The sequence below is a fragment of the Myotis brandtii genome, unplaced genomic scaffold (genome assembly GCF_000412655.1).
Source record: "Myotis brandtii unplaced genomic scaffold, ASM41265v1 scaffold1172, whole genome shotgun sequence".
In the NCBI taxonomy this organism is placed as follows: Eukaryota; Metazoa; Chordata; class Mammalia; order Chiroptera; family Vespertilionidae; genus Myotis; species Myotis brandtii.
The window spans coordinates 126,525-140,463 of NW_005354058.1; the positions used below are offsets into that span (position 1 = coordinate 126,525).

The 13,939-nt window shown below is 43.0% G+C and overlaps 1 protein-coding gene across 1 annotated transcript in view; it reads left to right on the top strand.

Annotated features, from left to right (window-relative positions):
* The window catches only part of KDM3A (lysine (K)-specific demethylase 3A), a gene marked incomplete at its 5' end in the record, with an annotated part of 63,634 nt that overhangs the window by 42,491 nt on the left and 7,204 nt on the right, over positions 1-13,939 (top strand). Inside the window, 6 exons of the mRNA XM_005858407.2 lie at positions 1,156-1,351; positions 3,064-3,236; positions 3,605-3,841; positions 5,825-5,996; positions 9,034-9,121; positions 9,794-9,924. Of these exons, the coding sequence (XP_005858469.1) occupies positions 1,156-1,351; positions 3,064-3,236; positions 3,605-3,841; positions 5,825-5,996; positions 9,034-9,121; positions 9,794-9,924 (997 nt within the window). The remainder of the gene's footprint in view (positions 1-1,155; positions 1,352-3,063; positions 3,237-3,604; positions 3,842-5,824; positions 5,997-9,033; positions 9,122-9,793; positions 9,925-13,939) is intronic.

Below are 13,939 nucleotides of genomic sequence, written 5' to 3' on the forward strand. Positions count from 1 at the left end.
CTCCCGGACTGCAAGAGGGCACAGGCCAGGCTGAGGGAACCCCCTCCACCCCCAGTGCACGAATTTTTGTGCACTGGGCCTCTAGTCGAGGAATAATGAACAATACCAATAATTGGACATCACAGAATCATATCACATGTAAAGGGAGGGCCGAGATCAAACAGGAATTTGACTATCCTTTTCCTCCTCCGTGTATGTATGTATAACTTCCCCAGTTGAGCTGTCAAGGCAGATTTTTAAGTAACAGAAAGATAAGTGGCGTGCTCTTTCCAGGTTTTTTTCTTCTCAGTTTGTTCGACTTCTTTTAAGAGATGATCACTACATTTAAAAGCCCATTCCACTATGCTAAATCAAGGGTGTTTTCTCTACTTCCTGTTTCCTTCTGAAATCACAGCTATACCTTTCCTACCCTGCCTCCTATACTCATTCATTCAGCAACCCTATTTTGAGTGTCTATTCCAGATACTAGGGTGAGTTCACTGGGGAGTTGGCACAAACTGGTCATTTGAAAGCAACACGGTAGCCCTAACTGGTTTGGCTCAGTGGATAGAGTGTCAGCCTGCAGGCTGAAGGGTCCCAGGTTCAATTCCAGTCAAGGGCACATGCCTGGGTTTCAGGCATGATCCCCAGTAGGGGTACATGTAGGAGGCAGCCAATCAATGATTCTCTCGCATGATTGATGTTTCTATCTCTCTTTCCCTCTCCCTTTCTCTCTGAAATCAATAAAGATATATTTTTTTAAAAAAATTAAAGCAACATGGTAGATGGAGCGCTAAGGATATGTATAAGTGTGAGGTGGGAGATAAAGGATATATATTTTTTAAATTAAAGCAACATGGTAGATGGAGTGCTAAGGATATGTATAAGTGTGAGGTGGGAGATAAAGGGCTGTGGGTGGAATATTTTGCTGTATTTACATTCTTAGCATATCTTAATGTTTCACTAGTGATACATAAAAGCTAAAAAATTAAAGTCTCCCCTACCTTATAGTTCTGTTCTGTTATTGCAAGATTACTGCAGCCATGGTGATGTCTAGGGCTGTTACTGGGCTTTGTTTTGGGTATTTGTCTCTCTTACTGGTGAGCTGTTAGGAAGAAGATAAGAAAAGGAAAACTTAATTTTTCAGCTTGTGTAAAACTCTCCTTTTATACTCAGATTTCCTTAGCTGGAGAAAAACCGACTCTTGGAACCATGCTCCAACAGAACCCCTCGGTGGTGGAGCCAGTGACCATGGGTGGGGGAGCCGCCTCCAAGCCGGCCAGCAGCATCAAGCCAGCCTGTCCAGGCAGCACTTCTCCTTTAAACTGGCTGGCAGACCTGACAGGTGGAAATGTCAACAAGGAAAATAAGGGTGAGTGTTCCCTCCTTTCCTGTGGGTTCCTGGGAACTGTAGTCCATTTGGGGAGGGACTGGGCAGCCTTAGCTGCTGTGAGAACAGAGTAGTTAGAGGTCGTGTAGAAGGGAAAGTGGTTCCCTATAGTCACCGTGAGACCTGACACACGTGCAAATGTTTTAAAAATGCAGCACCAGCAAGGACAGCTACTGCTGATGATAGACGGTAAGTTAGGTGGAGATTGAGACTTTTTTGCCTTCCTATTCTTATCCTATATACAGATCTTGTTTTGTCTAATGATCAGTGTTCTAACTTCAGTTTTATTTTTCTTTATCTGTGCTTTTTCATCTATGCTTGATGATAGTGTAAAGAATATGGCCTTTGGGATCAGGTAGTTAGATTAGAAATTTACATGATTCTGCTTTCTGTTTATGTTAAAAGAAAGAAAAATTGCAGGTCAATTTCTTTCATGTAAAGCTCCTAAACAAAATTTAAGTGGATAGAATTCAGTACTATCAATAAAGGACTTACACAGCATGAACAAGAGCATCAGAAATGCAGGTGTAGTTTAACATTCAAAAAGTACAAGAAAAATTATGAGACAAAGAAAAGTAGGAAAATTCAATACTTGTTCATGATTTTTTTAAATCTTAGGAACAGAAGGGAATATCTATAATAGTAAAAGTGTAATATACTAATTAGACCGGACGTCTTTCTGGATGAAGCGGGGGCTGTGAGGGAAGCCGGGTTCCTGGGTGCCAGAGGGAAGCCGGTGCCGTCAGCCGGGGGAAGGAAGGCCTACTTAGCTTGCACACATTTCGTGCATCGGGCCTCTAGTACTTACTATAATGAGCTTCTATAATAAAACTGACATCAATCATCATAAATAGTGATTGAATTTTTTTAATTGGTTGAATAGGTTTATTTTACAGTGTTCCTCTGTGTTCAGGAAAGAGACAAGCATACCTGCTATCACTATTTTATTAAACATTGTGCTGGAAATCCTGGCTATTGCATTAAGGCAAACAAGAAGATATTAGAATTGGAAAGAGGAGATAAAGCTGTTGATCTCTGCAGACAATCTAATTATACATGTGAAAAATCAAAAAGCATATATTTAATAAACATTTCTATCATGGTTGCTAGTTACATTGTTAATTTATAAAAATCAATTGTATTTTGTATACCAGGAATAAACAAATAGAAAACAGAAGTTTAAAAAATACCATTTAGCCTCCCTTCCTCCTCCCTCCTTCTCAGGAGCACCCTCTTGTCTTCTCTCCTTTCCCCACAGGCGTGCATCTCCTAAACTCTAAGGGTCCCTACAAGGCTTGCAACCAGGGCAGCAATGGGCAGTGGCAGTTCATCCCGGGCAAACCCCCTGAGCCTGTCCCCGAGGCCCCCTTTTCTCTGACTTATTAGTGAGCCAGAGCAGACCAGCCTAGGCTCATTTCCCCAGCTCTTCCTTATTTTATTGTCTCCAGCTTTAATAAATGTCCTCTAAAACTCAAAAAAAAATATATATATCATTTACCATGTATCCCCTGGAATTGGATCTTTGTTATTTAATACCAGTTGGGAATCCTTGTCTAAATCATGTCATTAGTATTTATCCTGTTGAGTTTTTTTGTTCTAATAAATGAAAACAGGTTCCAAAGTAATTTTAATAGAGGACTACTAAGAGATTTTATTTCAGAATGCTTTTCCATTTGGATGTTTTTTATTTTTAGAAAAACAACCAATGATGCCAACTTTAAAGAATGAAATCAAATGCCTTCCACCCCTGCCTCCTTTGAGCAAGTCCAGCACAGTCCTCCATACCTTTAACAGCACGATTTTGACACCTGTAAGCAACAACAGTTCTGGTTTCCTCCGAAATCTCTTGAATTCCTCTACGGGAAAGGTATGCATTTGTTTTGCTGTTTGTACTCCGCCTAGTAAAGGTGAATAGATGAGACCAGAAAAATTGAAACAGAAAGTAGAAATGAACCCTAGGCTTTTCTTCATGGGTACAGAAGGCTGTGTGATTGGCAGGTGGGCTTCACGGGGTTATAGTACTGGGCTGGGCAATTTTCTCCTATTATACTTTCTCCTATACCCACTTCTGTGAGTTGTGATGTCAAGTGGGGGAAGGAGACTTACCTTTTTGTCTTGGGGTCCTGGCTTGGACTGTTTTCTGGATATTTGATGTATACTTGTCCTAACACTATAGGAATGAGTTTTTGATGGTAGGGAATGACATTTAAGACTTGTATTCTTTCTCAAATTCAGACAGAAAATGGACTCAAGAATACACCAAAAATCCTTGATGACATCTTTGCCTCTTTAGTGCAAAATAAGACTTCCTCTGATTTATCTAAGAGGCCTCAAGGACTGACGATCAAGCCCAGCATTCTGGGCTTTGACACTCCTCACTACTGGCTATGTGACAATCGCTTACTGTGCCTGCAAGATCCCAATAACAAGAGCAACTGGAATGTGTTTAGGGAGTGCTGGAAACAAGGGCAGGTAAGAGGGTCCTCTGCTCCCCCAGCCCAGTTCAGATCCCCCTTCTTGGTACCTTTGGCAGACTCTGACATCCCCCCACCTTCTACCACCCCTCTCCCCAATTCGAAGTAGTATATACTTTATCTCCTGTTTTTGTACTTTATTATTTAGGGTGAATGTTACTAAGGCAGAGTAGTATGGCTTGTGAGGCTTTGATTGCTTCTGACTAGTCATTGAATTTTTTGTTGTTAATCCTTACCTGAGGATATGTTTTCATTGATTTTGAAAAGGGGAAGGGAAGGGGAGAAACACACAGAGAGAAACATCAATGTGAGAGAGAGACATCGATTGGTTGCCCTCCCGCACATGCTCTGACTGGGGCTGAGGATCCAGCCTGCAATTGAAGTACGTGCCCTTGACTGGAATTGAACCCAGACCCTTTAGTCCTTGGGCCAACGCTCTATCCACTGAGCCAAACTGGCTAGGGCTAGTCACTGGATTTTTGATGAGAGCGCCTGGACTCAGTTATTCTTGTGTGATAAATCTCAACAGAAGTGGAGTATGACAAGGAGGCTTATGGGATTTGGGGGATTAGACAAACTATGACAATCATGTATCCCTCTTTCATGAATTAAAACCTTGTGCTGAAGGCAGTTTTAGGTGGACCAGAGCCAGGTGGTTCATCTTGTAATTGATGTGTAGTCTCCCAAGGGGTCTGCTTTACAGGGCAGCATTGCTCCATCTTAATTTTTTTTTAAAAAAAAGTTTTTTTAAAATTCTTGTCCAAGGATTTTTTTTTCCATTGCTTTTTTTCAGAGAGAGTGGAAAGGAGGGTGGGAGGAAGCGATAGAGAGAGAGATAGAGAGAGAACGATGTGAGAGAGACACATTGACTGGTTGCCTCCCACTTGCACCCCGACCGAGGGCAGAGACTGAGCCCACAACCCAGGTACATACCCTTGACCAGGAATCAAACCCAAGACCCTTCAGTGCCGGGCTGATACTCTAACCACTGAGAAATACTAGCCAGTGCACTGCATCTTAAGTTTTGGTTGATAGTTAAGGAGATGAATGGCTATGTACACCTGCTCCTCTGCTTTCTTGTTTTGGTTTTTGTTTTCTGAATCTTTGGCTTTTCTTCTGGGCTAAATGGAGTCCTCACTAAAGGAATACTTTCCTCTTGGACAAGGCTAGGAAATTGCCATACAGAAAAATGTATATATTTAACAAAAAAATTCTAAAATTTTTTTTCAGCCCTGTGTACTAAGATTTGCTCATGATGACACTAGCAGACTGAATTTAGACCAAGAGCATGAATAACATAATTTTTTTAAATTGAACTGATTGCCAATATTTTAGTCAGATTTCACAAAGTTCAGGATTTCTGGCTTGTCTTAGATAACTAAAGGACTTGGCAACCTCAGGTCTATATTCCTGCCTAGCAACAACAGGTTGGAGGCCAGTGGCTGTGCCCTCTGTAGACCGGACTCTCCTGCTGGCCTTTGTCTTACCACATCTTCTGCCTGCCCTGAGCCTTGGCACTGGTAGTCTGTGAATACTGGGAGTGGAGTCCTTGCCCCTAGAACAGTGGTCGGCAAACTGCGGCTCGCCAGCCACATGTGGCTCTTTGGCCCCTTGAGTGTGGCTCTTCCACAAAATACCGACTTCTGCCCATGGGCCACGAAGTTTCAATCGCACTGTACATGCGCGCCCGCACGTGGTATTTTGTGGAAGAGCCACACTCAAGGGGCCAAAGAGCCGCGTGTGGCTCGCGAGCCGCAATTTGCCAACCACTGCCCTAGAAGCTTACTGAGGTAGTTTGAGAGCAAGGGATGTGTAGAACAGATGAGTGATGAAGACAGGAAATGCTGTGGGAGCTCAGAAGTGTAAGCTGACACTTTGGGATCTGAGATAAGATGACCTATAGAGACCAAGCCAGTAGCTGCCACAGGTGTGGGGTCAGAGCAGGAGGAGTTCAAACTAAAGTCTTCGTTCTCTTCTTTAGCCAGTGATGGTGTCAGGAGTGCATCACAAATTGAACACTGAACTTTGGAAACCTGAATCCTTCAGGAAAGAATTTGGAGGTCAGGAAGTTGACCTAGTTAATTGCAGGACCAATGAAATCATCACAGGAGCCACAGTAGGAGATTTCTGGGATGGATTTGAAGATGTTCCAAGTATGTATTAAAGACCTTTCAGGGGTGTTGAGGGTTTGAAAGGAGGGGCACAGGAAGAGCATTAAAGTTTAAAATTAGTGTCTTCTCTTCCCATTTCTTTTTCAAAGTTTATGTTTTTGAACTGAGACAAGTTCATTTTGTAGTTTCTATCCTTCAGGTGCTTCCACTTGTGCCCAGCAGGAGGGTACCACAAAGCCAGGGCTTAGGACTCGAGGCTGGTGGTTGTGTGTGTCTCACCTTCATCTATCTTTTTTTTTTTTTAATATATTTTATTGATTTTTTACAGAGAGGAAGGGAGAAGGATAAAGAGTTAGAAACATCAATGGGAGAGAAACATCGATCAGTTGCCTCCTGCACACCCCCTACTGGGGATGTGCCTGCAACCAAGGTACATGCCCTTGACCGGAATCGAACCTGGGACCCTTCAGTCTGCAGGCCAGCACTCTATCCACTGAGCCAAACCAGTTAGGGCTATCTTTTTTTTTTTTTTTAATTATTATTGTTTAATAAGGTAAATAGACCTGAAGGTGCCAGGGAATGTGAATTCATTTCATACAGGGTCTCCTGGTCACTGTCTACTCCATGTGGGTGAGCAGGGATTGTAGCAATCAGAAGGATAGCGTGGCTTGTGCTGAGGTGGCCCTTTCTGTGATTGGCCAATCAGTAAACTGTTTCCAAGAACATGAAGTGCACACCGGGCCCTGTGGTTCCCATCAGCACAGCAGTGGGACACCAGGCCCCCATCTCTGCTGGAAGATACGGCCAGTTCATTCTTCAGACTCAGTAATTCAAGTATGCTCTTTTATCACTCATTCTTTTTAGACATGCTTTCACATTTTACTCTCCTGCTTCCTTATTTCCTGTTACCCACATTTATAGATCATGGCCCATACTTTCACAGACTTTATAATAAAGTTATACTTACCTCTTATATAAGACCTGATGGGGTTTTCCATAGGTAGATGCTAAGATGGGAGTTTCAGACGGAAGATATTTATCTGAAATGAAGAGAGAGGTGGGAAGAAGGACTGGCATGAGAAGGAGTCAGCTGCAAGACAGACTCAACAAAGCTTCAGCCAGTGTGGCAGGGAGTCCTGGAGCAAGTATTGCCCCTCATTGTCACAGATTGGGCTGAAGTGGGGGATGTCAGGGCCTTCGCCATCACCCTTTACCCCCTCCTCCCTCAGTTTCTAGATCCTGGTGCCTGGGAAGGGCAGTAACCTGGTGAGACAGCTCTTTGCAGCTGAGGCAGACCCTAAAGCTGTGTCTTGGCAGCAAGTTCTTTGAAAGAGATCTGGTGATACAGCTACCACAGCGTGACATCCAGTTAGGCTTGGGTTCAAATCCTGACTGGATATGTACTTACTGTTATATGAGTCAGATTTGATTTTTCTGGGGCTCAAACTTTCCAGAGTCAACCGAAACTTGCCTTTTCCATGTGATGTTCCTGCTGCATACCCCCAGCGTGCCACCCACACTGAAGTGCTGCTGGTGTCTGAACATATCCTGTTCCCTGTGATTTCCTGTCTCTATTGCCCCGAGTGCACCTCTTTAAACTAGGTTATGGAACAGTGTTTGGTTGACTAAAACATTTTACAAATCTTAGCCCTCAAGAGTACAAGCTCTGAAGTCAAACCTGGGTTGCAGTTCCAATTCTGCTGGATGCCCTTGGACATCTGTCAATTTCCTCATCTAAAATTGAGAATATTAAAAAGGGCTTAATCTCGTTGGGATATTGGTTTAGTTGCAAGGATTAAATCATTAATCCCTGGCACCTTCAGGTCTATTTACCTTATTAAACAATAATAATTTTAAAAAAAAAGATAGCCCTAACCAGTATGGCTCAGTGGATAGAGCACCGGCCTGCGGACTGAAAGGTTCCAGGTTCGATTCCAGTCAAGGGCATGTACCTTGGTTGCAGGCACATCCCCAGTAGGGGGTGTGCAGGAGGCAGCTGGCTGATGTTTCTCTCCCATCGATGTTTCTAACTCTCTATCCCACTCCCTTCCTCTCTGTAAAAAATCAATAAAACACTTAGCAGAGACTAGAACACAGCAAGAAGTGCAATAGTGGTTGTCATTGCTGTTAATCATAATTATAAATATATCTTTTCCAATGAGAGCTCCTTGGGTCTTGGTTCCTTGGCATTATCTGCAACAGGTAGTAGTTCTATCACACAAAAATAGTTCTCATTAAACTCTATGTGTATCTGCCAGGGTGGGGCAGAGAGTGGGCCCTTTTGGCCCTAGGTCTCCCTGGACAGAACATCAGTTTCAGTCTCTCTGAATAAAACAAGTCATTGCTAATTCTTTTTTAAAAATAGATTGTTTAATGATTTCAGAGAGGAAGAGAAAGAGAGAGAAACATCACTGATGGGAGAGAATCATTGATAGGCTGCCTCCTGCACACCTCCTACTAGGGATCGAGCCTGCAACCTGGGCATGTGCCCTGACCAGGAATCGAACTGTGACCTCCTGGTTCATAGGTCAACACTCAACCACTGAGCCACACTGGCCGGACAAGTCATTTCTATTTCATGCTAGCCTCAGAAAATGGTTTGGTTTTTTTTCCCTGTGGTCTTCGATTGTTAAGGTGCATTGCTGTTTATTCATTGCGGAGCTGTTCACTTCTTCCAGAACTTTGTACGCAAGAGGAGACTGGATCTGATTGAGAGGGACAACTGTCAAACACCACCTAGATGTAATGGGCAAAGGGGAGTGGCTGGAATCTCAAAGAATGAGTAGTAATTTAATAAGCATCTAGAAAAGATAGGGCCCTGATACAAATGAGTTGGTGATCTTTATTTTGCTACCTCTTGCTGCCTCCTGGGTATGGATGGATTTCTTGGCACTGTAGAAAAGTTAGCAATTGATGGATGAGAATATTAAAAATACTTATATACAAAATGTATCAGGCTATGAAATTTTACAGTGATAAATTTTATTTGCATTGTTAAGCATAAAATGCTAATTTGCCATTTATTTTGGTCTATTTTTTAGTTAATAGGAGCAATTTAGTTATTCTGGTTGTTTTTCAGACCGATTAAAAAATGAAAAAGAACCGATGGTGTTGAAACTTAAGGACTGGCCACCAGGAGAAGATTTTAGAGATATGATGCCTTCCAGGTATGACTGTGGGGGTAGATGGTTCCGTCCTTGACTTGGTAGAATAAATTCTTTTTTGAGATGGTGTGAGAAAATAGTTCTCAGGGAAATATGAAAGTTGCCGTGGTTTTACTGGGGCTGAGTTTTCATCTCTACTCTCTAAACTTTGAAGATGTGTGTTTCTAAGTGAGATAAGTTACTGAGGTTTAGATCGGATTAATGAAAGCTCCGAGTGTTTTCCCTGCAGTGCTCTGCCAGAGAAGAGGCCGCTTAGGTGTGCAAGTGCTGAATTTGAGGCAGTAGTGAGATCAGAACTGCCATGGTTCCGTGTGATATAGTCATGTCTTGCGTTAGACAATGAGCAGCTGGATTGGTAGATTCATTTTCCTGATTTGAGCTTGAACCTTGAAAAGTATCCTCAGAACTAATGAATAAATAAATACGAGTGTCCAGAAAATTCATTGCTCAGATCTTTTGTCTGAGATACTCCAGATCATTTTGATACATTTTTGTGGTGAAGGAAGGAAGAATTGTAACCTTTATAATTCTGATTTTGAATATTGTTAATGTTCAGCTGTCTCCATCTTCATGAGCCAGGTATTTTTGTTTGTTCCTTTTGTGTAGAAGGAACAAATCATATAATAATAAGTTAGAAAGGCAACTTTATTTTTCAAATTGTTTGTTTTGTACCAGGTTTGATGATCTGATGGCCAACATTCCACTGCCGGAGTACACACGGAGAGATGGCAAGCTGAACTTGGCCTCTAGGCTGCCAAACTACTTTGTTAGGCCAGATCTGGGTCCCAAGATGTATAATGCTTACGGTAAGGAGGAAATGACTTGAAAAAATTATAATGGAATAGAGCAAATTAAAATGTTTGGAAAATTGATTTTTTTGTTTTTGGTTGGGGTGGATGAAAAATATGTGTAACCCCAACACTTAACACAGCAGTAGGCTTCGTTTTTGCATATTTCCTTTCATTCCTGGTCAAATGTTTGTGTATTTCCTTTTCAGAATTGTAGTTGTTGGGCATATGCAATTTTTTATTTTTCTCTTCTATATCTAATACATTATAAAATCATGTAGTTTAATAGCCCTTTCCAAAATTTTAAAATTAAGTTTATTGGGATAACATTGGTTAAAAACATATTTCAAGTGTACTTTTTTTTTTTTTCAAATTCAGTTGACATTCCATATTAATTTCAGATGTACTGCACAGTGGTTAGATATCTATATATATAAAAGCCTAAGCGACCGTTACAACAGAACGATCAGACTGACTGGTCGTCCAGTTGCTATGATGCACACTGACCACCAGGGGGCAGACGCTCAATGCAGGAGCTGCCCCCTGGTGGTCAGTGTGCTCCCACAGCCAACCTTCTGCGGCCCCTCCCCCTGGCCACCCAGCCCCCTCAATCGACCTCCCTGGCCAAACTTCCATGGCTCCTCCCCTCTGCCGGCCTACCCCTTCCCCCCCATAGGCCTTGGTTGCCAGCCAGGCCCAGGGACCCCACCCGCGCACAAATTCGTGCACTGGGCCTCTAGTCCTATATAATAGAAGAGTAATATGTAAATCGACTGAATGGCAGAACGATCAGTCGCTATGATGCACACTGACCACACCAGTGGGGTCCCTCGAAGTTGCGCTCCCACAGGGGGAGCGCCACTCAGCCAGAAGCCGGGCTCACAAGCGCAGTGGTGGTGGCAGGAGCCTCTCCCGCCTCCACAACAGCGCTAAGGATATCTGACTGATGGCTTAGGTCTGCTTCCCAGGGAGTGGGCCTAAGCCATCAGTTGGACATCCCCCAAGGGCTCCCAGACAGCGAGAGGGCGCAGGCCGCAGGCCAGGCTGAGGGACCCCACCCCAAGTGCATGAATTTCGTGCACTGGGCCTCTAGTTTTAATATAACTTACAAAGTGATCCTCTTGATAAGTTTATGTACTACTCACCTGACACCATACATAGTTACTATAATACTAGAGGCCCAGTGCACGGATTCGTGCACCAGTGGGGCCCCTCGAAGTCGCCCACGGGGATCAGTGGACTTCCGCACTGCCGCAGCCCAGCCTTACCCGCCAGCTTGTCAGGTTCCAGCCCGCTATCCTCGCTGCTCCCGTTCATCCCGACCCCGCTGCGCCTGCTGCCGCCACCACTCTGGCACCCAGGGGGAGTGTCCGCAGGAGAGGCTCACAGAGCTCCAGCTGCACTCACCAGCCATGAGCCCGGCGTTTGGTGCCCATCTGTTAGCTGACCGGTGCTCCTGCTGTGGGAGTGCACTGACCACCAGGGGACAGCTCTAGCCGGTTGGCCAGTCACTTAGGCTTTTATATATATAGATAGATTACTGACTATATTCCCTATGCTGAGCTTTAATATCCATGACTATTTTGTATCTACAAATTTGTACTTCTTAATCCCTTCACCCTTTTTTTTTTATTTCAGAGAGGAAAGGAGAGGGAGAGAGTGATAGAAACATCAATGATGAGAGAGAGAATCATCGATCTGCTGCCTCCTGCATGCCCCACACTGGGGATTGAGCTTACAACCCGGACATGTGCCCTAACCAGGGAATCGAACCACGGCCTCCTGGCTCATTGGTTGACATTCAACCATTGAGCCACACCGGCCAGGCCCTTTCACCTTTTTTACCTAGCCCCCCAATCCTCTCCCATTCATGAAAAAAACAATTGTTTGCTTCCTAAAGTATGGTATGGCAACCATCACTTTGTATCTATGAGTTTGTTTTCTTTGCTCATTTATTTTGTTTTTTAGATTTCACATTTAAGTGAAACCATATGATATTTGTCTTTCTCTGACTTGTACTATAGTTTGATATCAGGTAGTGTGATACTTCCAACTTTGTCTGTTTTCTCAATATTTTTTTGGCTATTTGACATATGTTTCCTAAGGCTTGGGAAGTTCTCATTATCTATTTCTTTGAGTAGGTTCTGTGTTCCTTTCTCCTTTTCTCCATCTGGTATACCCATTATCGTTATGTTGCTCTTTCTATGGAATCAGATAATTATCATAGTTCTTTTTTTAAAATGTTTTTTTTTTTTTTATTGATTTTAGAGAGAGAGGAAGGGAGAGAGAAACATCAATGAGAGAGAAACATCGATAGGCTGCTTCCTCCATGCTCCCAACTGAGGATCGAGCCCACAACGCGGGCATGTGCCCTGACTGGGAATTGAATCAGTGACCTCTTGGTACATAGGTCGACATTCAACCAACTGAGACATACTGACCAGGGCAAGTTCTTTTTTTCTTTCCTTTTTTTTTTTTTTTTTTAACTTTTAGTTCTCTTCTTTCTCCTGGGTCATTTCTAAGTTCCTATCTTTGAGCTCACTAATTTTCTCTTCCATCTGGTTTGCTTTGTTTCCGGTGCTCTCTAATGCATTCTTCATCTCATTTATTGAGTTTTTCAGTTCCAGAATTTCTATTTGGTTTGCTTTTATAGTTTCAATCTCTTTGGTAAAGTGCTGCTTTTGTTCACTAATTTTCTTCCTGAGTTCATTGAACTGCCTTTCTGAGTTCTCTTGTATCTCATTGAGCTTCTTCACAACTGCAATCTTAAATTCTCTTGTCATTTAAGTCACATTCTCCCATGACTTTGAGTTTAATGTCAGGAGACATTTCATTTTCTTTCTTTACTTCCATGTTACTGTGGTTGTTCAAGGTATTTGACATTATTTATCTGCCTGTGCATTTGAGATATGAGTTCTTTTGTTTAGATGCTCTTTTATTCTCAACAATTTAGAGACGTGATGGGTAGGGTACTTCTATTTTTTTCCAGCAGATGGTGTTACAGTACAAGGTGTTTTTGTTCTGTTTCGTTTTTTTCCTCTTGAGGTGAAGCAGCGCCACTTTGGTTAAGGAAAATGCTACATATTCACTGTGAACAGCTCATCTTGGTTATGGGGCACTACCACTGTGGTATGGGTTTATGGTGGATGGTATAGAACTGGTTTAGTGAGCTCCTAGCACTACCTTTTTACTAATGATCACTGGCCCCGCTGTGTTATTTTGGAGGTGTCTCCACTGCCTCTAATGGGCTCTGCTGGATGAACTGGGCATGGGAGACAAGTGTGTGATCTTGTGGCTTCGCCCCCTCTGCCAGCATCTGCTGTGGGTACTCGCACTGTCTGGGCTTCTCATCTTTCTTTACCAGTCTCTGCCTGGATAGGTGGGCCTGTGAAGACAAGTTTAACGTGGTTCTGTCCTCATTCCAATAATGGCTGTCGGCAGTGCTGCATTGTTTTAAGCTTCCCAACCACCTCTACCAGGGTTGCTAGGATGGGAAAGAGAGAAGGGAGATAATTTTCCTCAGAGTTCTACTTCTTCTGCCCCTCTTACAATCCAGGCTATAGTGTGAGGGTTTCAGTCTGACTCCCTCCCTGCCCCCATTTTGACTTCTGAACTCATTGGAGCCATGGTAGGCACCCAACTCCATGTGCAACCGTCCTTGCTATCCGTTCCCCCAATCCTGTCTCCCCTACTCATTCCAATCTGCCCCATCTTGAGATGTTTCAATGGGTGGATCTTCCAGGCGTGTTTGTGTGTTGAGCGTGAAGGGGGGTGAGTATCTTTTGTTGAGTTATAGTCATCCTACTTGTAAATTTAAGGGGAGAAACAAAGGAGTCTTCTCACTCCACATGATGCTGACTTCACTCTACCATATTAGTTCTTAGTCATCTTTGGTAAGATAACGTTTAATATAGGGTGTCCCAAAATTCACACAAGAAGTAATTTTGATAGAAAACACAGGTTTATAATTTAAAATTGTAAATTTTTTATTGATTCATAAAGTATACAGTATAGGGTTGTGTACGGAATAGCA